Raw genomic sequence first — 24133 nt, forward strand, 5'->3', positions numbered from 1 at the left:
GTTAAACGATAATGTGACCCGGTGATTGTAACATAGAACCCTTATTCTGTATACTGGCTACTATAGCAGTGATAAATCACCAAAAGCAGCTTTGTGATCATGTCAGTCAGCTCACATCAGAATATTATGTGGGCGGCGATTCGACAGAAACCAATGGATGAGCAGATAAAGACGCCCAGGTTACTTGCCCACCATCCAGAATTTTAATCAGTTCTCCTGAACAGGCATCAAGGTCAGATACCCAAAGCCGGCAGGGTTCTTCTTTATAGATGCATGTTGCGTTCGACGATGTCCAAGTGCAATTTTAACTCGAGGCTGAGCAGGGAAGCCGCCAGAGTGAAGCAGGTTGGGATAGGATCAGCCTCAGAGGAAGGTAGGAGTGCTCCTTCGGGCCATACAAAGAAAGCTTAGGCCTCCTCTACCTTGGACTCCTCCCTTGCAGAATGGCAGATGCCCCCAGATCCCAATCCCACCAGCGGGCTATCTCCAGGCTGAGCGATTTATCATTGCTTAAGCTGGCCGGTGAGATTTATATGAGGCCTGGGAGTTACAATAGCCCAGGCCTGATTTTTAGAACAGCAGGTGAGTTTCTAATTCACCTCACCACTCACCCACCCGGAGTTAAAATTGGGTCCATGGTCTTTCCTGATGGTGCCGATCCCGAGAGTCATGATGGGTCGGGATCGAGCACCGATGTCGCCTGCTACGGAGCCGGCGAGGTTCATAAAATCACGGTTAGTATTTTTTGTGACTGTTATGTAGGTTATTTGGGAATAATGAGCAGCGTGGAGGCCCCAACTTGCGAGAGACCATCACCGCCATAAAAGGAGCGGTGTGCGGCCCAGGAAGCAGCGTGGAGGCAGGCCACTACAAGGTACAGCGCGAGCTGGTGCAGGAGGGCAACGGCAGCGAAGAGTGACGTCAGTAAGGTCCAGGTCGGTGATTGGAACGTGGGCAGGTGCAGCAGGAGCGACGAGATCGGGGCGAAGGAGCGGCGAGAGATTGTAGAGGGACATGTTTGGGGCCCAGGGAAGGCGTGAGTTCAGGACCAGGGGCCCAGAGGCAGCACGGGCCAGCCCATACTGTGATATGTGTGTGGACTGGGTCGGTGCAGCAGAGCAGGTCTCCAGTTGTCTTGGGTAATCCTTGCCACTGGACCAAGACCTAGCTCTGTCAAGCCCGTGTGGTGGCTGCAGGCATCTTCCACCCTTGAGGATGTAGTTCGGATTCTTCTTCCGAAACACCTGTGAACTTATCCTTTTTTTTGGCATGGAATCAAGTCATTCTAGTTTCGAGGGACCGCCTATGATGATGATTTGGGAACAGTAGATGGAAAGTGAATTGAGTTTAACTTGAGCAGTTAGTAAACTTAACCACAGCGGGAAACTGCTGCTACAGTAGATTTAAAGCATACAGCTCAGTTGAAATCTTGAATGTTATATTCTGATCATTTAATTTCTCCTTTCCTCTTTAAGGCACTAACTCATTGTGGGGTACACAAGAACATAAGAAATAGGAGCAGGAGTAGGCCATTTGGCCCCTCAAGCCTGCTCCGCCTTTCAATAAGATCATGGCTGATCTGATCTTGGCCTCAACTGCACTTCCCTGCCCGCTCCCCATAACCCTTGACTCCCTTATCTTTCAATAACCTGTCTATCTCCATCTTAAATACAGTCAATGACCCAGCCTCCACAGCTCTCTGGGGTAGAGAATTCCACAGATTCACGACCCTCTGAGAGAAGAAATTCCTCCTCATTTCCGTTTTAAATGGGCGGCCCCTTATTTTGGGTACAGGTCCGTTAGCACCAGCTGCCCTCCGCTACTTGACCTAATGGCCGTTCTTCCTATGTGAACTGAGACAGTGATTATCAGTATGCAATTTGATCGTGTGGTGTATTGCAGATGAACTCAGTTCCGTTTTCCAGCTATGTTCAAACACCCTCCGCAAGTACTGAAATTGTTGATCTGATCATTCTCAAGGGATTTAGAATATCAGTTACATTCTCTGGCTAGAGCTTTTCTTTTGTAGAAAATGCTGATGTTGAGTAGGTTCATCTCTTAGCCAAACAAGTCAAGGCATAGTATTAGGCACCCTGGATAAAGTAATTCATGATGTTGATGGAAAAGATAATTGGAACATGACTGAAGGTTTGATGAAAAGCTTAAGAGAAAAGTAGTAAATTAGAGCTCAGCTCCTGTATATATGTGAGTGAGTCCTCTGATGATTTCCACAGGATTAATGGAACAGACGCCTTCCTAGTGTCAATCAGTGCCTGGAAGATCATTGCAATTTAAAAGAAGGGGAATATAGTACCTGAAATTCCGTTGCGCCCCATTCCGTTGCGCCCCATTTGGGGGTGGGGGACGGGACAGGAAGTGGAGCGCAAAATAACATGCTCCACTTCCTTTCTGGGGCGGTAGTGAGGCAGACGGGTCGGGAGCGGGGCACCGCGCTACATACTGGGCCGCTTAGCGCTGCTGCGTAGGAGTGCTCTTCCCTTCATTAAAGGGAAGGGCCCACGCTGCAAGCTCTGCAGGGATAAAATGGGACTCCATGGACCACTGGGGAGTGGGGGGCGGGGGGGCGGGGTGGTGAGCCGGCCAGTGGGGGGCAGGGTGATGGGGGGCGATGGATGGGGGGCTCCGAAGCAGTTGGGAAACCCAATTGAACAGGTTTTCCGCAGACCCTGACAAATTCAACAGCAGGGCTTGATTTGCAGGTGAAACCTCAGTTTCCTACCCGCAGTCAGCCAGATTGAGAGGCTGGCTGGCTGCGGGTGGGTAGGCCTGTGGCACTAGGCCGGCAGAGAGGAGAGAGGGATTGTGGCCGGAGGAGTGCGGGGAGGGCTATTCTAATTCTGATAAGGCACAGTAACTGGTTAACTACAATTTAACTACATCTGCAGAAATTTATAAACAAACTGGAGCTCATACATGCCAACCATTCTATTTGATGTAGATGCTCAGCATTTTGGGGGCTTGATCCACGTGTCTACGTTCATGGGAAAAAATCAGCACTGATTCCCTCTTCCTTCAACCCACTTTTAGATTTATACTGGCGGGGTACGAAGAAGATTTGTTGGGGGCATTAACTGAGGAGAGGAGAGAGTATAGGCTTGAACAGGGGGGGGTTAGAGGATAAAAGAGTGGCAGTATCACTGCAGGTTAGAGGAAGAGCAAGGAGTTCAGCATGGGATACAAGAGTACCAGGTTGAATTGAACGGAAAGAGGGATGAGACTGCCAGTATGAAATGGGAGGGTTGGATGAGCAGAGAGGGTCCCATGAAAAGATGGGGAATTGGATGAGGTACAATTTCTCTGTGAAGGATCTGGAGATGGGGTAGATGTCTGCGTCAACTGGAGTGAGGGGTTGGACAGGCGTGAGTGGCAGTCAGAATGGCCTCTTGAAATCAAACTGTCGCAGTATTTCCTTTTCATACATTAAAATTCCATCAATTCTAAAGTATAAAAGTGCTTACAATTAACCAGATTACACTGTTATAATATAAAAGTTCAAAAATCTCCTGAGGAGCATGCCCTCAAACTGTCTCCTGGAAATCCATCAGAAATGTTGTGCTTTTAGAATTTGTATTTTCCTGTCAGGCAATTGCGTAATTATGTTTTTTTCCTCTAATTCAAATGAAGGAATTTTTTTTTATTCGTTCCTGGCATGTGGGCGTCTCTGACAGGGCCAACATTTATTGTCCATCCCTAATTGCCCTTGAGAAGGTTAAGGTGAGCCACTTTCTTGAACCGCTGCAGTCCGTGTGGGGAAGGAACTCCTACAGTGGTGTTACAGAGGGAGTTCCACGATTTTAACCCAGCGACGATAAAGGAATGCCCATATATGTTCCAAGTCAGGATGGTGTGTAACTTGGAGGGGAACTTGTAGGTGATGGTATTCCCATGTGCCTGCTGCTCTTGTCCTTATAGGTGGTAGAGGTCGTGGGTTTGGGAGGTGCTGTCGAAGAAGCCTTTGCGAGTTGCTGCAGCGCATCCTGTAGATGATACACACTGCAGCCACGGTGCGCTGGTGATGGGGGGAGTGAATGTTTAAGGTGGTGGATGGAGTGCCAATCAAGTGGGCTGCGTTGTCTTGGATATTGTTGGAGCTGCACTCATCCAGGCAAGTGGAGAGTATTCCATCAGACTCCTGACTTGTGCCTTGTAGATGGTGGAAAGGCATTGGGGAGTCAGGAGGTGAGACACTCACTGCAGAATACCCAGCCTCTGACCTGCTGTTGTGGCCACATTATTTATGTGGCTGGTCCAGTTAAGTTTCTGGTCAATGTGACCCCCAGGATGTTGATGGTGGGGTATTCGGCGATGGTAATGTCATTGAATGTCAAGGGCGGTGATTCGACGCTCGCTTGTTAGAGATGGTCATTGCCTGGCACTTATGTGATGCGAATGTTATTTGCTATTTATCAGCCCAAGCCTGAATGGTGTCCAGGTCCTGCTGCATTATCTGAAGAGTTGTGACTAGAACTGCACACTGTGCAATCATCAGCGGACATCGCCACTTCTGACCCTACAAGGTTATTGAGGAAGCAGCTGAAGATGGTTGGTTCTAGGACACTGCCCTGAGGACCAAATGCAGCAATGTCCTGGGGCTATGATGATTAACCTCCAACCACCACAACTATCTTCCTTTATGCTAGGTATGACTCCACCCAATGGAGTGTTTTCCCCCTGATTCCCAATTACTTCAATTTTACTCGGGCTCCTTGATGACACACTCGGTCAAATGCTGCTTTGATGTCAACGGCACTCATTCTCACCTCACCTCTGGAATCCAGCTCTTTTGTCCATGTTTGCACTAAGGTTATTATGAGTTCTGGAGCCTAGTGGTCCTGGCAGATCCCAAACTGGGCATTGGAGAGCAGGTTATTGGTGAATACGTGCCGCTTGATAGCACTGTCGATTACACCTTCCATCACTTTGCTGATGATTGAGAGTCGACTGATGAGGCGGTAATTGGCCGGATTGGATTTGTCCTGCTTTTTGTGGACAGGACCTACCTGGGCAGTTTTCCACATTGTCCGGTAGATGCCAATGTTGTAGCTGTATTGGAACAGTTTGGCTAGAGGTGCGGCTAGTTCTGGAGCACATGTCTTAAGCACAACTTACAGATTTACAGTAGATTGTGTTTATCTGCAAAGGCATGTAATTACTCAAAAAATATTCCTAAATTGTTTTTTTGTTGGCCAAAATCTGTGATAAACCAATGGGCGCCAAGTCCAACTCTTCAACAGTGATGATCTATTATCAAATTAGCTGTCAACTACTCTGAAGAGGTTCAAGTAATGCCTCCAACCACCACAACTATCTCCCTTTGTGCTAGGTATGACTCCACCCAATGGAGTGTTTTCCCCCTGATTCCCAATTACTTCAATTTTACTCAGGCTCCTTGATGACACACTCGATCAAATGCTGCTTTGATGTCAACGGCACTCACTCTCACCTCACCTCTGGAATCCAGCTCTTTAGTCCATGTTTAGACTAAGGTTGTTATGAGATCTAGAGCCTAGTGGCCCTCTGATTTCACCTAACCTCTCTTCTCACCTTTGCTGTAAGCTGAGCAAGATGCTGCTCAGTGGGCGGAAGGGGTGTCCTCAGGGTCTGGAGAGAGCATTGCACTGAGTTGCCGTTCAAGCCAGTGGATCGCAAGCTACCTTGCCGGTTTGGGACATTGCTGTTCAAAGCCTGCTCAAAGTGCTCATCCTCTTTTGGAGCAGGATTCGGTTTCCCTGTAGTTAATGTGCCACCAGGTACAAAGTGTGAGACTGTGGGACATTCTGCAGTCGGACCTCCCAAAATTGCCACAGAGTTTGCTGTGAATTCTGTAGTTAGATAAAAATTAAAGTGGTTTTAGTAAAAATGTTAAAAAAGTTGACTTTAAACGTGAATTTTAAAGATCAATGCTGTAAGTGCTGCCAGTTGGCAAGTCATTTCTCTGGAAGCCCTGAAGTCCAGTCACATCCTAATGTGTTAACGCTTCAGAAGTATTTTGTATATATATTTATATATGAGAGAATAATTACTGCTTTATTTCACTAAATAAACATATTTATGGTGGATATTTGATATTTGTTTTAATTAAAGTCGCACTGTAGTGTGAAATATCTCAAAATTATTTCTATATTTGTAAATTTTCATATGGCTATTTTCCCAAGCAGTTTCTCTTTATAATTTCTTAGTCCGGTGTTTTTTTCTTCTCCTTCCTGATGGCAGATATCCATTCACATTTCATGTACTGGTTAGTTCTGCAGTGAGATGCCTCTTTAGCCTCCTCTGTGCAGTGCTTCATGCTTCTAAAGATTTCTATCACGTGCAGTGCTGTTTATCGCCTGGCTTCTCCCTGTGCTATTATATTCATGTAGAAGCTGTCCTGCCTTATAACACTTGAAACATGTAAATCATCCTCATTTAGACCTGTGAATCATCTTCGAGGACCCACTTTGCACTGACTGAATTAATCAAGTTTTCTGTTATGAATCCAATAAGGAATTCAAGAGAAACTTCTTTAGCCAGAGAGTGCTTAGAATGTGGAGCTTGCTACCACATGGAGTGGTTCAGGTGAAATAGGATTGATGCATTTAAGTACATGAGGGAAAAAAGAATAGAAAGCTATGCTGATCGGGTTAGATGAAGATTGGGAGGAGGCTCGTGTCTAGCATAAACACCGGCATGGACCAATTGGACCGAATGACCTGTTTCTGTGCTGTAATCTCTATGTAATTCTACATAATTTTTGTATTCTGGTAATGTTAACAATGTTTTAGAGATCAAAACACTGTTTCCTACATTACCACAGTGACTACACTTCAAAAGTACTTAACTGACTGTAAAGCGCTTTGGGACGTCTGGTGGTCGTGATAAGTGCTATTTAAATGCAAGTCTTTTTTTTAATCGCGTACTGTGATTTCATCCATTCTTCTATGAAAAGGGAAAATCAGTGGCCTTCAGCGTTTTTTCCCAAAAAATATTGCAATTGCATGCTTTACTTTGGTGCAGATTCAGAACAACACATTTCAATGGAATGCCAACATATTAGTTGTGCTGACTGGTATCTTGCAGTAATACACACTACTTCTATTGCAAGATTTGCACTAAGTTTAGGGGAACATACTGGTTGGATTGTGCCAGAGGATGAGAGTTTAAGGGGTTTTAAATATCGGGAAAGGACATAGATACCGGCACAGGCATGATGAACCAAATGGCTTCCTTCTGCGCTGTAATATTCTATGATTCTATGATACAAAGCTTATCCCCAAACTATAGGTAAATGACTAACTTATTATTCATCTCACTTCTGTTTGTAGGATCTTCCTATGTGGAAAATGGCTGTCATGTTTACTTTTAAGATGACAACCACAGTATTTTAAAGTAATTCATCACATGAGAAGTACTTTTAGATATTTTTGAGACGGAATAAGACACTATATAAGTGCTATCCTTCTTTTCTTTCCTCCTTCCTTTCTTAATAATATCTTTACTGTATGTGATGAAAATCCAACTCTATAAATTATAACATTTTCATATTTTATTTTTATTTTTATTCAGAAATGCCATTATATGTTGGGTTTAAATGGTTGTTTTGAACTAACTGATGTTAAGAGGGACGCTATTTTACCTTGTCGGCTACAAATAGAGTGTTGGAGGAAGGGGCACAGATCAGAGCCTTTAATAGATCTTGTCCTATTGCTAATAAGATGGTGCCTTGTCAAGACTGTGATTAGAAATGCAAGGCATAGGTTAGGTATAAATGGAAATTCTTAATGTGATGCATCTATGTTTGATGCACTACTTATCTTTGAGTTGATTTGATTGACAGCTCTCTATGCAGAGGCCTGTTGCTGGTCAATATGTATGGCAGCTATTTGTGTAATCCAAAGTTCAATATTGCTTGTGTCTAACACAATGTCTAAGCTTACTGCGGGAGGAAAGAACATCACCCAATTGATGTGCAACATCATATCAGGAAGCTTATAGAAGTCAGTGTCTTCCACAGTCTTGGTGATTTTGGATTGTGTACAAAGTACAGTCTGAAGATATTTTTGTGGACCAATTCAATACTAGTTGTTTTATATGTGTTAGGATCCTGCTGCATTTTTCTGCTTTGTGTAATCCTAATCTGAAGTCTTGTGAATAAATTTAATTCAGCCTAAATGTCAGAGAGGTTAGAAGTACATGATGGGCATTCTCCATGGTGAAACAACACAGTTCCTATTCACAGCTTACATGAGCAAGTATCTGATCAATGGAGGCAGGAGCCTGTCTATGGAATGCATTTTGTCATGAACACAAATCGAGGTAAAGTGCAATTTTCCATTAGGCAGCAATTATACTGTTATGTATGTTAACTGGGTTTTATCTGCCACCGGATGGCACGACTGTCGGAGTCCTAATGGTCACTGGCAGACACATGCAAGCCGTGTATATAATGTTGGCAGCCATGTTGAATCCTCACTTTGAGAATAAATAAACTGTAGTAAGGTCATGCCTGAACTAGCTCACCGTACTTAGCCTCGTGGAGTTATTCGATACTTAACAATTGGCGACGAGTTAAAAATACGAACTTTCACGCATCCATGTCTGTTGGAATCTGGGAGAGATTCGTGGAGGGGGAAGACTGGGAGGATTTCACTGACCGCCTCGACCAGTACTTCGTAGCCAACGGATTGGAAGGAACCGATAACGCAATTAAGCGCAGGGCGGTTCTCCTCAGCGTTTGTGGGTGAAACATTTATGGCCTTATCAAGAATCTACTGTCACCGACTCGACCAACGGATATGACTTACGATGAATTGTGTATGCTGGTTTGGAACCACTTTAAAGTGAAGGAAAGCATCATCATGGCGAGGTATAATTTCTACATGCACAATCGCTCGGAGGGCCAGGATGTGGCGGAATTTGTCGCCGACCTGAGACGTCTCGCTGGACCATGCAACTTTGGAGCTGTGTTGGAGAAAATGCTGCAGGACTTTCGTGCTTGGCATCAGCCACGAAGTCATCCTTCGAAAGCTGCTGGCTGCTGAATCTCTAGACCTGAGCAGGGCCATCACGATTGCCCAGGCATGCATGTCCACGGACGAAAAAAACCTCAAAACAGATATCTTCCCAGCATCAAAACTCACCGGCAAGTACTGTGCATAAAATAATATCATCGGCAGGCAGAGCTGCACATGGCAGGGCTTACTCATGCGCGTTCGTACGACCTGTAACTGCTCAAAGTCCGCCATCGAGTGTGAATCAAATCTCACCTTGTTGGCATTGCAGGGGCTATCATCGGGCCCATTAGCGCCGATTCAAGCAATACGTGTGCAAAGACTGTGCAACAATGGGGCACCTTCAGCGAATGAGTCTGCAACCGAGCAGGCGTGCTGCGACATGCCACATGGCTGAGGATGATCGATCCAGCGTGGATCAAGCGGCACAGGCAACTCAACCTGAGGTACAGGACGAAGAAGTGTATGGGCTACATTCTTTTACCAAAAGTCCTCCGATAATGCTGGAAGTTAAATGGGGTTCCAGTATCCCTGGAATTGGACACGGGTGCGAGTCAGTCAATACTGAGCTAGTGGGCTTTCGAAAAGCTGTGGGGCACTAAGGCAAAAAGACCCAAACTGAGCCCAATCAATGCGAAGCTGTGTACCTACACCAAAGAGCTCATACCCGTCATTGGCAGCACAGCAGTAAAGGTATCGTACGATGGAGCTGTGCATGATTTATCGTTGTGGATCATTCCAGGCAATGGCCCAATGCTGTTCGGCAGGAGTTGGCTTGAGAAAATTAAATGAAACTGGAACGATATTAAAGCCTTATCATCAGTGGATGACATTTCGTGTGCTCAAGTACCGAACAAGTTTCCCTCGTTGTTCGAACCAGGCATCGGCAACTTCACGGGAGCCAAGGTGCAGATCCACCTAGGCCTGGATGCAAGACCCGTCCATCACAAGGCTCGGGCGGTTCCGTACATGATGAGGGAGAAGGTTGAGAGCGAACTGGACAGACTTCAACGGGAAGAAATCATATCACCAGTCAAGTTCAGCGAATGGGCCAGTCAAATTGTCCCGGTGTTGAAAAGTGATGGCACGGTAAAGATCTGCGGCAAAGTAACGATCAACCAAGTCTCGATACAGGATCAGTACCCGTTACCCAAGGCTGACGACCTGTTTGCAACGTTAGTGGGAGGGAAGTCGTTCAGCAATTTAGACCTGACCTCCGCTTACAAGACACAGGAGCTGGTCTATTCTTCGAAAAAACTGACATGCATCAACAAGCATAAAAGGACTATTTATATACCACAGATGCCCTTTCTGAATTCGCTCGGTGGCAGCCATACTTCAGAGAAACATGGAGAGTTTGCTGAAGCCCGTCCCAAGAACTGTCGTGTTCCGAGATGACATCCTGATCACCGGTCATGACGCCACCGAACACCTGCACAACCTGGAAGAGGTTCTATGTCATCTGGACAGAGTGGGACTCAGGCTAAAATGCTCCAAGTGCGTTTTCATGGCACCAGAAGTCAAATTTCTGTTGAGAAAAATTGCAGCAGATGGCATCAGGCCTACGGAATCGAAGACAGAGGCCATCAAGAATGCACCCAGACCCCAGAGTGTGACGGAGCTGCATTCGTTCCTGGGTCTTCTCAATTATTTTGGTAACTTTCTACCTAGTTTGAGCACATTGCTAGAGCCCTTGCCTATGTTGCTGAGAAAGGGTAACAACTGAATTTGGGGCAAATCTCAAGACAGAGCCTTTGAGAAGGCCAGAAACCTGCTATGTTTCAATAAATTACTGGTACACTATGACCATGTAAGCAGTTAGTGCTGACCTGCGACGCCTCATCATATAGGGTTGGTTGTGTGCTCCAGCAAACCAATGTATCAGGCAAACTCCAACCAGTTGCATATGCATCCAGAAGTCTGTCTAAGGTGAAAGAGCTTATAGTATGGTAGAGAAAGACGCTTTAGCATGCGTATATGGGGTTAGGAAAATGCACCAATACCTGTTTGGGCTTCAGTTTGAGCTTGAAACAGACCACAAGCCACTCATTTCATTTTTTTCTGAGAGCAAAGGTATAAACACCAATGCCTCATCCCACATCCAAAGATGGACACTGACATTATCCGCTTATGATTATGTCATCCGCCACAGACCAGGCACTGAAAACTGTGCTGATGCGCTTAGCTGGCTACCATTGCCCAGAACCGGGGTGGAAATGCTGCAGCCCGCAGACTTGCTGCTGGTCATGGATGCCTTCGAGGGGTCACCCGTCACAGCTCGCCAAATTAGGACCTGGACCAGCCAGGATCCTGTGCTGTCAAGCGTAAAAAGGTGTGTCCTAAATGGAAATTGGTCTGCCATTCCCAGGGAAATGCAGGATGAAATTAAGCCTTATAGCTGCCGCAAAGATGAATTGTCTATTCAGTCTGATTGTCTGTTATGGGGTAACCATGTTATTATGCCAAAAAAAGGCAGGAAAACTTTTGTGTGAGATTTGCACAGTACCCATCCAGGCATTGTCATGATGAAGGCCATTGCCAGGTCTCACATTTGGTGGCCCGGCATTGACTCGGACTTGGAGTCATGCATGCATCAGTGCAACACTTGCATGCAACTGAATAACGCACCTGTGGAGGCTCTGCTGAGTCTGTGGTCATGGCCATCCAAACCGTGGTCAAGGATCCACATAGACTTTGCCAGCCCCTTTCTCGGCAAAATGTTTTTAGTGGTAGTGGATCTTACTCCAAATAGATTGAATGCATAATCATGTCATCCAGCATGTCCACAGCCACTATTGAAAGCCTCTGGGCCATGTTCACCACCCATGGCCTGCCCGACGTCCTTGTCAGCGACAACGGACCGTGTTTCACCAGTTCGGAGTTTCACAAGTTTATGATCCGTAACGGCATCAAGCATGTCAGGTCTGCCCCTTTCAAACAAGTGCCGAATGGTCAAATGGACCGGGCTGTCCAAACCATAAAGCAGAGCCTAAAACACGTGACTCATGGCTCCCTACAGAGCCACTTGTCCCGCATTCTGCTCAGTTACCAGACGAGACCCCACTCGCTCACCGGGGTCCCTCCTGCCGAGCTGTTAATGAAGAGAGGCCTCTAAGCCAGGCTCGCCCTTGTACACCCGGATCTCAATGATCATGTAGAAACCAGAAGGCAACGGCAGCAATGGTACCATGATCGCGCAGCCGTATCACGTGACATTGCTGTTCATGACCCTGTGTTTGTCCTGAATTATGGTCGTGGTCTAAAGTGAGTTGCTGGCACAGTTTTGGTCAAGGAGGGGAACAGGGTGTTTGTAGTCAAACTGTTAAATGGCCAAATGTGCAAGAGGCACATCGACCAAACTAAACTGCGATTCACAGACAACCCAGAACAAATTGAAGATGACATCATCATCGACTAACCAACACACATCCAACCATCAGTTGACCCTTGTGTCATTCACGAAGACGAACCTACCGTCCCCGACAATCCTGTCAGACCGACTGCTCCGCAATGCAGCAATGGTCCTACTAACTCACCCAAGCTTGGGTTCGAACTGAGAAGATCAACCAGGGAGCGGAAGGCCCCGGACCGTCTCAACTTGTAAATACAACCTGTACCACGGACTTTGGGGTGAATTATATTATGTATGTTAACTGGGTTTTACCTGCCACCGGAGGGCGTGTCTGTCGAGAGTCCTAATGGTCACTGGCAGACACGTGCAAGCCGTGTATATAATGTTGGCAGACATGTTGAATCCTCACTTTGAGAATAAATAAACTTGAGTAAGGTCATGCCTGAACTAGCTCACCGTACTTAGCCTCGTGGAGTTATTCGATACTTAACATATACTGTGTGGAGTTTTTCATTGTCCTTCATCGGGAATGAAACATCCCATTGAGCATATTCTATTCTGAGATTCTCCCTAACTCTCTGACATCATTGAAGCCCCAAGGTAAAACCATCACGAGATGAATGTAGATGAATTTATGATGGCAATAATTAACAATGAACTCCAATCCAAGGCTAACAAATGTTCCAGGTTTTGAGAACTCAGATCTTGGTAATGAAGGAGCGGCTGGGGATTAAAATCAAAAGTGATGGTCCTTGCCCATGTAAAGTTAGGTTAAAATGATCAGCCTGGTAATGGTTGCATACCTACAAAAAATGTTCTACAGTATAAAGGTCCTGCGGGTACCTTAGGGAACAAACAGATTTGTTGCAGTGTTGCTGTGCATATTTCTGGGATTGGAGGCATAGAGGGTGTGCAGGCCGGTGGTTTTATCCTGGATTGATTTGCAGCGGGCAAGAAAAATGAGTTAACACTACCGGCTACTTCTTAGAGTTCGACTCTGGAAAATAATGACAAGACACCAATAAGTATAGTAAACACCAACACCAAACCATTGTCAACACCTTCACCGAGACGTTCGAAAGCATGGGCCTTACGCTAAACATCCGTAAGACAAAGGTCCTACACCAACCTGACCCCACCACATAGTATTGCCCCCCCCATCATCAAAATCCACGGTTCGGCCTTAGACAATGTGGACCATTTTCCATACCTCAGGAGCCTACTATGATGAGGTCCAACACCGCCTCCAGTGTGCCAGCACAGCCTTTGGTCACCTGAGGAAGAGAGTGTTTAAAGACCAGGACCTCAAATCTGGCAAGAAAGCTTATCCTGTATAGAGCAGTACTGATACCTGCCCTCCTATATGGCTCAGAGACGTGGACTATATACAGCAGACACCTTAAAGCGCTGGAGAAGTATCACCAGCGCTACCTCCGCAAGATCCTGCAAATCCACTGGGAGGATAGATGCACCAACGTCAGTGTTCTCGATCAGGCCAACATCCCCAGCATCAAAGCACTGACCCCACTCGACCAGCTCCGTTGGGCGGGCCACATCATCTGCATGCCCGACACGAGACTCCCAATGCAAGCGTTCTACTCGGAACTCCTACGCGGCAAGCGAGCCCCAGGTGGGCAGAGGAAACACTGTAAGGACACCCTCAAAGCCTCCTTGATAAAGTGTAACATCCCTATTAGCACCTGTTAATCCCTGGCCCAAGATCATCTAAAGTGGAGGAAGAGCATCCGGGAGGGCGCTGAGCACCTCGAGTCTCGTCACCGAGAGCATGCAGAAACCAAGCGCAAACAGCGGAAGGAGCATGCGGCAAACCAGGCTCCCCACTCACCCTTTCCTTCAACCACTGTCTGCCCCACCTGTGACAGGGACTGTAATTCCTGCATTGGACTGTACAGCCAGCTGAGAACTCATTTATAGAGTGGAAGCAAGTCTTCCTCGATTTCGAAGGACTGCCTATGATGAAGTATAGTTCCCACTTTGCGTGGCAGTCTTTAGAGTATTGATCAACCTGTTATCAACATTACACCTATCAGTCTGTCCCTTGAGCTGCTAAGCTACGTTATAGTTACCAGTTCCTCAGTTCCCTGCATGTTCACAATCGTCCCAGTGGTCCGCTGACGTGTCGTGATGCGCGTCTTCTGATGACTGACCAGGTCACCCTTCCTTGACTGCAGACGTGTTCCCACTCAGACTTTACTGTGTCTCTGCCTCAGTTTCCCTGCACACTCACGATTGACCCGGTGGTCTGACAGTTTCTTGGAGCGCAACATCTGATGACTGACCGGGTCACCCTTCTCTGACTACTGCTGTCGACATGCCTGTGAGATTTATCCCTGCCTTTTCTCATGTGTTGTTTCCATGGCTACCTGCCACACCATCGAATCCTTCTTTTGATCCATTGATGATCTATATCTTCCTTGAATACGCTTTAGCACTTCAGAAACTGGTCGCTATTGCCTATAGTCTAGCACTATCATGGACCTCACTGTGTCTCATTGATTATAGTTCTCACACTTTACATAGTCAGTATCAGTGTTTACATTTCTACAAAGGTTTCTTACAGTCACTATCGCTTCTATTGTGTTGGAGTTTCTTTTAATGTTTGTGCTGATTACAGCTTGTGTGTTTTTACATTCCTACACAAAAATGTTTCTTACAGTCTATTGTGTTGGGGTATCTGTATAGGAGTTTCTCATCGTTAGCACAGATTCGCTGTTTTTAGTGCTTCACATTAAGAATTTTAAACAGAAGTCTCCAGAAGTTCTTACAGATTATAGAAAGTCAATATTTACAGCTTTCGTATTTTATATGTGCATTTATACAGTATGTTTAAAAAGGTTAATCACAGAGTTTGGTTTCCTGGGCCTTACCCTGGCTGCTTTATACAGAAGTTTCTTTTGAAGGTTATTACTGATTTTCAAAAGTGAGGTTTTCAAGCCCTACAGGTTAGAGCTCCATCACAGAATGAGTTACTGATCTTGGGAATATTATTGTGAAGGCAAGCCTCATGGTCGGAAAGGAAGGAAATGGCCTGTCACCTTGACTGGAGTTAGAGCTCAGCCTAAGAGCAGCAGTAGGGAAGAGCAGAAGCTCATTTTTGAAAAAGCAAAACGTGAATGGGCCTCATTAACTGGTGCGTTCAGTTTTGTATATTATGATCACTTGTTTTTTTGAATAATTGTTAAAATATTAATTATATAGCCTAACCCAAACAAGGACTGTCTCTCATAATACAGTATATAATTGCACAGCTATGGACTCTTCCCCTTCCCCACCCCCGAAACAACCCATTCAGAAAATATATTGTCCTTTTTCAGTGCTCTACATTTGCAAAGCCTTTGGGCATGTTAACAATAGAATGCAAACCCTTTATGAAACATGCTTTCAAATACTGATTATGCTTTTCCACAGTATTATAATCACTGCATCTTTCAGGTTATTTAATTTCACCATTATCCATTGTCTGAGCATTGCAAACCTCTCTCCTTTCAGCTCAAGTAGCAGATGACCTTGTGATTGAAAGTTTCAAAAGTTATGTTGAGCCATAAAATATGGAAAAGTGTAACATGAAGTGCTTTTTCTTGAAATGATGTGATGCATTGAACACTGTTTATGACATCTTTATATCTCCCAAGGGTCCATCCTTGACCCTGTACACTTCCTCATTCCCATGCTGCCTCTTGTTGACAGCATCTGCAGTCATGGGTTCAGCTTCCATATGTACGCTGATGAGATCCAGCTTTATCTCTCAATGACCTCTGTTGACCCCTCCACTACCTCTGTGCTGTCACGGTGCTTTTACAACATCCAGTCTTGGATGAACTGTATTTTCCTCTCCAGCCACTGTCTCAGGCTGAATAAGACTGTCCTATTTGTCCCTGAGCTGAATATCTGACTTCATATCCTCTCCATCACAAAGACCGCCTACTTCCACATTGTAACATTGCCCAGCTCCACCTCTGCTTTAGCTCCATCTGTCACTGAAACCTTTATTCATGCTTTTGTCACAGCCAGACTCAATTACTCAATTTCTCCAATGCTTGTGTACTGGAATAAGTTTCAATTTAGCTCATACAAAATTTTGATGATTGCAAATGGTGGCTAGCATTTAAAAAAATATTTCATAATTCTCAACAAAAATACATTCCATTCAGAAATAAAAACTCCACGGGAAAAGTGATCCATCTGTGGCTAACTAAAGAAGTTAAAGATAGCATTGGATTCAAAGAAGAAGCTTATAATGTTGCGAAAAATAGTAGTAAGCATGAGGATTGGGAGAGTTTCAGAAACCAGCAAAGGATGACCAAATAATTGATAAAAGGAAAAATATAGACTGAGAAAACTGGCAAGATATATTAAAACAGATTGTAAGAGCTTCTACAAGAATGTAAAAGGGAAGAGAGTTGCAAAAGTTAACATTGCTCCCTTTGAGGCTGAGACAGGAGGAATTATAATGGGGAAAAGGAAATGGCAGAAACATTAAACATATATTTTTTATCTGTCTTCACAGTAGAAATGCAAAAAGCATACATAGAATGGTGGAAAACCAAGGGTCAAATGATGGTGAGGAACTTAATGTAATGAATATAAGAAGAGAAAAAGTGCTAGAGAAACTAATGGGACTAAAAGCTGACAAAGCCCTTGGATCTGACGGTCTACATCCTAAGGTTCTCAAAGAGATGGCTCCAGAGATAGTTTTGATCTTTCAAAATTCCTTAGATTCTAGAACGGTCCCAGCGGATCGGAAGGTAGTAAATGTAACCCCGCTATTCAAGAAAGGAGGAAGAGAGAAAACAGGGAACTACAGGCCACTTATCCTGACATTAGTCATTGGGAAAATACTGGAATCCATTGTTAAGGAAGTAGTATCAGGGCACTTAGAAAATCATAACATGATTAGGCAGAGTCAACATGGTTTTATGAAAGGGAAATCGTGTTTAAAAAATGTATTAGTTTTTTGAGAATGTAACTAGCAGGTAGATAAAAGGAAACCAGTGGATATAGTATATTTGGATTTCCAAAAGACATTCGATAAGGTTCCACATAAAAGGTTATTACACAAGATAAGGACTCATTGGATTGGAGGTAATATATTAGCATGGATAGAGGATTGGTTAATGGACAGAAAACAGAGAGTAGGGATAAACGGGTCTTTTTTCAGGTTGGCAGGCTGTAACTAGTGGGGTGCCGCAAGGATCAGTGCTGGGGCCTCAAGTTAAAGTTAAATACAGACTTAATTAATAGTTTACTAATAGACTTAATAGACTATTAATTAAGTCTATATTAATGACTTAGATAAAGGAACTGAGCATAATGTATCCAAGTTTGCTGACGATACAAAGCAAGGTGGGACAGTAAGCTGTGAGGAGAACACAAAGAGTCTGCAAAGGGATATAGATAGACTAAATAATTGGGCAGTAAGGTGGCAGATGGAGTATAGTGTAGGGAAATGTGAGGTTATTCACTTTGGTCGGAAGAATAGAAAAACAATATTTTTTACATGGTGAGAAATTTGTAAATGTTGGTGTTCAGTGAGTTTTGAGTGTCTTCATGCAAGAAACATAAAAAGCTAGCATGCAGATACAACTATTTTGGTAAAACAATAAATCAAGTGCTCCCTTATTAAAGGGGCACTAGAATCAACAAATTAACTAACAAAACTTTTTGAACAATAAACGGTCACATTAAAATTTGGTTGCTGGGGGTGATGATGCACTCCAGTCCCTCCGGCGCCCATCTCTCACAGAAGGCCGTGAGCATACCGATGGACACGGCGTGCTCAATCTCCAGAGTCACCCTGGCTGAAACATAATCACAGAAGAGAGGCAGGCAGTCGGGCTGAACGACCCCCTCGACGCCCACTGCCTGGACCGGTTAATGGCCACCTTGGCCATGCCCAGGAGCAGTCCTATGAGGAGGTCCTCTGACCTGCCCGCTTCCCTCCGCACAGGGTGCCCAAAGATCAGGAGCGTGGGACTGAAGTGCAACCAGAACTTGAGGAGCAGCACCTTCAGATATTGGAAGAGGGCTTGCAACCACAGGTACAGCAAGCAATATGCAAATGGCATGTTATCCTTTATTGAAAGGGTGTTGGAGTATAAGAATAAGGAGTGGTGCAGAAGGGAGGGATTCAAATTCCTGGGACATTGGAACCGGTTCTGGGGGAGGTGAGACAAGTACAAACCGGACGGTCGACACCTGGGCAGGACCGGAATCAATGTCCGAGGGGGAGTGTTTGCTAGTGCTGTTGGGAAGGAGTTAAACTAATATGGCAGGGGGATGGGAACCTATGCAGGGAGACAGAGGGAAATAAAATGGAGGCAGAAGCAAAAGATAGAAAGGAAAATAGTAAAAGTGGAGAGCAGAGAAACCCAAGGCAAAAAACAAAAAGGGCCACATTACAGCAAAATTCTAATGGGACAAAGTATGTTAAAAAGACAAGCCTGAAGGCTCTGTGCCTCAATGCGAGGAGTATTCTGAATAAGGTGGATGAATTAACTGCGCAGATAGCAGTTAACGTATATGATGTAATTGGCATCACGGAGACATGGCTCCAGGGTGACCAAGGCTGGGAACTCAACATCCAGGGGTATTCAACATTTAGGAAGGATAGACAGAAAGGAAAAGGAGGCGGGGTGGCGTTGCTGGTTAAAGAGGAAATTAATGCAATAGTAAGGAGGGGCATTAGCTTGGATGATGTGGAATCGGTATGGGTGGAGCTGCGGAATACCAAAGGGCAGAAAATGCTAGTGGGATTTGTGTACAGACCACAAAACAGTAGTAGTGAGGTTGGGGACAGCATCAAACAAGAAATAAGGGATGCGTGCAATAAAGGTACAGTAGTTATCATGGGCGAATTTAATCTACGTATTGATTGGGCTAACCAAACTGGTAGCAATGCGGTGGAGGAGGATTTCCTGGAGTGTATTAGGGATGGTTTTCCAGACCAATATGTCGAGGAGCCAACTAGAGAACTGGCCATCCTAGACTGGGTGATGTGTAATGAAAAGGGACTAATTAGCAATCTTGTTGTGCGAGGTCCCTTGGGGAAGAGTGACCATAATATGGTAGAATTCTTTATTAAGATGGAGAGTGACACAGTTAATTCAGAAACTAGGGTCCTGAACTTAAGGAAAGGTAACTTCAACAGTATGAGGCATGAATTGGGGGGAATAGATTGGCAAATGATACTTAAAGGGTTGACGGTGGATAGGCAATGGCAAACATTTAAAGATCACATGGATGAACTTCAACAATTGTGCATCCCTGTCTGGAGTAAAAATAAAACGTATAAGGTGGCTCAACCATGGCTAACAAGGGAAATTAAGGATAATATTAAATCCAAGGAAGAGGCATATAAATTGGCCAGAAAAAGCAGCAATCCTGAGGACTGGGAGAAATTTAGAATTCAGCAGAGGAGGACTAAGGGTTTGATTAAGAGGGGGGAAATAGAGTATGAGAGGAAGCTTGCCGGGAACATAAAAACTGACTGCAAAAGCTTCTATAGATATGTGAAGAGAAAAAGATTAGTGAAGACAAATGTAGTTCCCTTGCAGTCGGATTCAGGTGAATTTATAATGCGGAACAAAGAAATGGCAGACCAATTGAACAAATACTTTGGTTCTGTCTTCACGAAGGAAGACACAAATAACCTTCCGGATGTACTAGGGGACCGGGGGTCTAGTGAAAGGAGGAACTGAAGGATATCCTTATTAGGCGGGAAATTGTGTTGGGGAAATTGATGGGATTGAAGGCTAATAAATCTCTGGGGCCTGATAGTCTGCATTTCAGAGTACTTAAGGAAGTGGCCCTAGAAATAGTGGATGTATTGGTGATCATTTTCCAACAGTCTATCGACTCTGGATCAGTTCCTATGGACTGGAGGGTAGCTAATTAACACCACTTTTTAAAAAAGGAGGGAGAGAGAAAACGAGTAATTATAGACCGGTTAGCCTGACATCAATAGTGAGGAAAATGTTGGAATTAATTATTAAAGATGAAATAGCAGTGCATTTGGAAAGCAGTGACAGGATCGGTCCAAGTCAGCATGGATTTATGAAAGGGAAATCATGCTTGATGAATCTTGAGTTTTTTGAGGATGTAACTAGCAGAGTGGACAAGGGAGAACCAGTGGATGCGGTGTATTTGGACTTTCAAAAGGCTTCTGACAAGGTCCCACACAAGAGATTGGTGTGCAAAATCAAAGCACATGGTATTGGGGGTAATGTACTGACGTGGATAGAGAACTGGTTGACAGACAGGAAGCAGAGAGTCGGGATAAACGGGTCCTTTTCAGAATGGCAGGCAGTAACTAGTGGAGTGCCGCAGGGCTTAGTGCTGGGACTCCAGCTCTTTACAATATACATTAATGATTTAGATGAAGGAATTGAGTGTAATATCTCCAAGTTTGCAGATGACACTAAACTGAATGGAGGTGTGAGCTGTGAGGAGGATGCTAAGAGGCTGCAGGGTGACTTGGACAGGTTAGGTGAGTGGACAAATGCATGGCAGATGCAGTATAATGTGGATAACTGTGAGGTTATCCAGTTTGGGGACAAAAACACGAAGGCAGAATATTATCTGAATGGTGGCAGATTAGAAAAAGGGGAGGTGCAATGAGACCTGGGTGTCATAGTTCATCAGTCATTGAAAGTTGGCATGCAGGTCCAGCAGTGAAGAAGGCAAATGGTATGTTGGCCTTCATAGGTAGAGGATTTGAGTATAGGAGCAGGGAGGTCTTACTGCAGTTGTACAGGGCCTTGGTGAGATCTCACCTGGAATATTGTGTTCATTTTGGTCTCCTAATCTGAGGAAGGACGTTCTGGCTATTGAGAGAGTGCAGCGAAGGTTCACCAGACTGATTCGAGGAATGGCTGGACTGTCATATGAGGAGAGACTGGATCAACTGGGCCTTTATACACTGGAGTTTAGAAGGATCAGAGGGGATCTCATAGAAACGTATAAGATTCTGACGGGACTGGACAAGTTAGATACAGGAAGAATGTTCCCGATGTTGGAGAAGTCCAGAACCAGGGGACACAGTCTTAGCACAAGGGGTAGGCGATTTAGGACTGAGATGATGAGAAACTTCTTCACTCAGAGAGTTGTTAACCTGTGGAATTCCCTGCCGCAGAGAGTTGTTGATGCCAGTTCATTGGATATATTCAAGAGGGAGTTAGATATGGCCCTTATGGCTAAAGAGATCAAGGAGTATGGAGAGAAAGCAGGAAAGGGGTACTGAAGGAATGATGAGCCATGATCTTATTGAATGGTGGTGCAGGCTCGAAGGGCCGACTGGCTGCTCCTGCACCTATTTTCTATGTTTCTATGTTTCTATGTTTGCTACAATTGTACAGGGCCTTGGTGAGACCACACCTGGAGTCCTGTGCACAGTGGAAGGACATACTTGGCTTGGAGGCGGTGCAACAAAGTTTGATTCCTGGGATGAGAGGGGCTGTCTTATGAAGAGAGATTGTGTGGAATGGGCCTATGCTCTCTGGAGTTTAGAAGAAGTGAGGTGATCTCTTTGAAACATACAAGATTCTGAAGGGGATTGACAGGGTAGATGCTGAGAGGTTGCTCCCCCTGGCTGGAGTGTCTAGACTAGAGGGCATAGTCTCAGGATAAGGGTTAAGTCATTTAAGATGGAAATGAGGAGGAATTTCTTCACTCAGAGGGTTGTGAATCTTTGGAATTCTTTGACCCAGAGGGCTGTGAATGCTGAGTGAGTATATTCAAGGCTGAGATAGATAGATTTTTGGACTCGAGGGGATCCAAGGGATATTGAGATTAGGCGGGAAAGTGGAGTTGAGGTCGATGATCAGCCATGATTTTATTGAATGGCTGCGCAGGCTCCTGCTCCTATTTCTTATGTTTCTTATCTTGTCCCACTTGGCCATTACCCCTGTCCCTGCTGATCTACATTCACTCAAAGTCCCCCAATAACTCAGTTTAAAATTCTCATTCTTGTGTTAAAACCTCCCCATGGCCTCACCCCTCTGTACCTTTATAACCTCCTTCATCCCTACAATGCCCACCTTCTCCCTGAACTTTCTGTTCCTCTCACTCCAGCCTCTTGTGCGCCACATCTTCCCCCCTCCCCTCACCGCCCCATTATGCCTTCAGATGCCTGGCCTCTACTCCCTGGAATTGCCTCCCTAAACCTCTCTGCCTATCTTCCTCCCTCTCCTCCGTCAAGACCCTCTTTAAAACATATCTTTTTGTCCAAGCTTTTGGTCATCCCAGCTAATATCCCCCTCTTTCTCCTATGCATCTGTGAAGCATCTTTGCATGTTTGTCTACATTAAAGTTATGAATGGTGCTTGGTTGTTCTTCCACCGACAAAAAGTTTTGCAAGTACATTAAGGGAAATGCTGCCCCTTTAATGGCAATGATCTGATAAATGGCACAATATGATTACCACCAGGTCATCCCAACTTGCATCTAAAAATATACCTCTGAGCTTGTCACATGGTTATTCTGTTGTGATAGATAGTCTTTTGTTTTATTTGACAGCTGGACACACCGAGCAAATATGGTAGATCTTCTCAAGGTGAGCCTGACGATTATCCAAGAGGATCCAGACAGCCTTTGAACTTGACTCAAACTTGTTTGCCATGGAAACCAGAGGTAAGGAACAGAGATGAAAAGCAATGTCTGGAAATACTGCACAAAAAACTAGCCTACTATCTTCTGCAGACACACTTGAATTCAAATAAGACTTATTTTTCCTATGTTTTTCCCTCCATTCTGTACAAAGAAGTAGCAAGAAAATTTTCAGCAGTTTTCCTTTCTCAAAAATTGATATTGCTTTGTATCTACTCCACTTACAATCACCTACAGCCTAAAATGATAGATGCTGTTATATAAAGCTGCGAAACACAAGCAATTGTGTGAATTACTGCCACTGCTCCAATGTGTTCATATGGTGCATGAAGTGTAGAAAATAGAGTTAATAACTGGCAGTTGGGAAAAATCTTCTCTAAATCTGTACATGTTTTAGCTAACTTACAGACCAAATGAAGCTTTATTTGTGTTTATAATCTAATAGTAATTTTGTTTTAAACATCTCGGGGCTGAAATTGGCCCTTTCCTTAAGGCCTGTGAACACCGGAGTTCAATGGCCGACGACTTTCCGTGTATTGGCCGCCATTATCAAAGTTCCACTCCTGCGCTATCCCGGTGGTGTCCCGCACCCGCTGCCCCCACCAACACTCAGCTGCTGCCGATCCGTGCTAAGTGTGTCATCACAGTGTGCACCACCGATGTTCCCCACTAGTGGAAACATCTCTTGTCTATCCTGTCAAATCCCTTCATAATTTCAAAGACCTCTGTCAGGTCAACTCTCAGTCTTTTCGTTTCTAGAGAAAAGAGCCCCAGGCTGTTCATTCTTTCCTGATAGTTGTACCCTATCAGTTCTGGTATCATCCTTGTAAAGCTCTTTCGTACTTTCTCCAGTGCTTCTATATCCTTTTTGTAATATGGAGACTAGAACTGTGCACTATATTCTAAGTGCCTAACCAAGATTCTATATACATTTAACATAACATCTATGCTTTTAAATTATATTTACCTACAAATTAACCCCAGTGTTTTGCACTTTTTATGGCTTGTTAACCTGTGTTGATATTTTAATGATTTGAGTCTCGGTACCCCTAGATCCCTTTGCGCCTCTAGCCCATTTAGACTCTTATGTTCCAAGGAGTAAGTGACCTTTTTCTTCCTCCTATCAACATGCACCACCTCACACTTA

The 24133-nt window shown here is 44.6% G+C and overlaps 1 protein-coding gene across 1 annotated transcript in view; it reads left to right on the forward strand.

Moving 5' to 3' along the window:
• LOC139279435 (N-acetyl-beta-glucosaminyl-glycoprotein 4-beta-N-acetylgalactosaminyltransferase 1-like) overlaps positions 1-24133 on the forward strand; it is a 980786-nt gene that overhangs the window by 496323 nt on the left and 460330 nt on the right. Inside the window, exon 3 of the mRNA XM_070898559.1 lies at positions 22897-23010. Within this exon, the coding sequence (XP_070754660.1) occupies positions 22897-23010 (114 nt within the window). The remainder of the gene's footprint in view (positions 1-22896; positions 23011-24133) is intronic.

This window comes from Pristiophorus japonicus, chromosome 14, assembly GCF_044704955.1.
Source record: "Pristiophorus japonicus isolate sPriJap1 chromosome 14, sPriJap1.hap1, whole genome shotgun sequence".
NCBI classification, from domain to species: Eukaryota; Metazoa; Chordata; class Chondrichthyes; family Pristiophoridae; genus Pristiophorus; species Pristiophorus japonicus.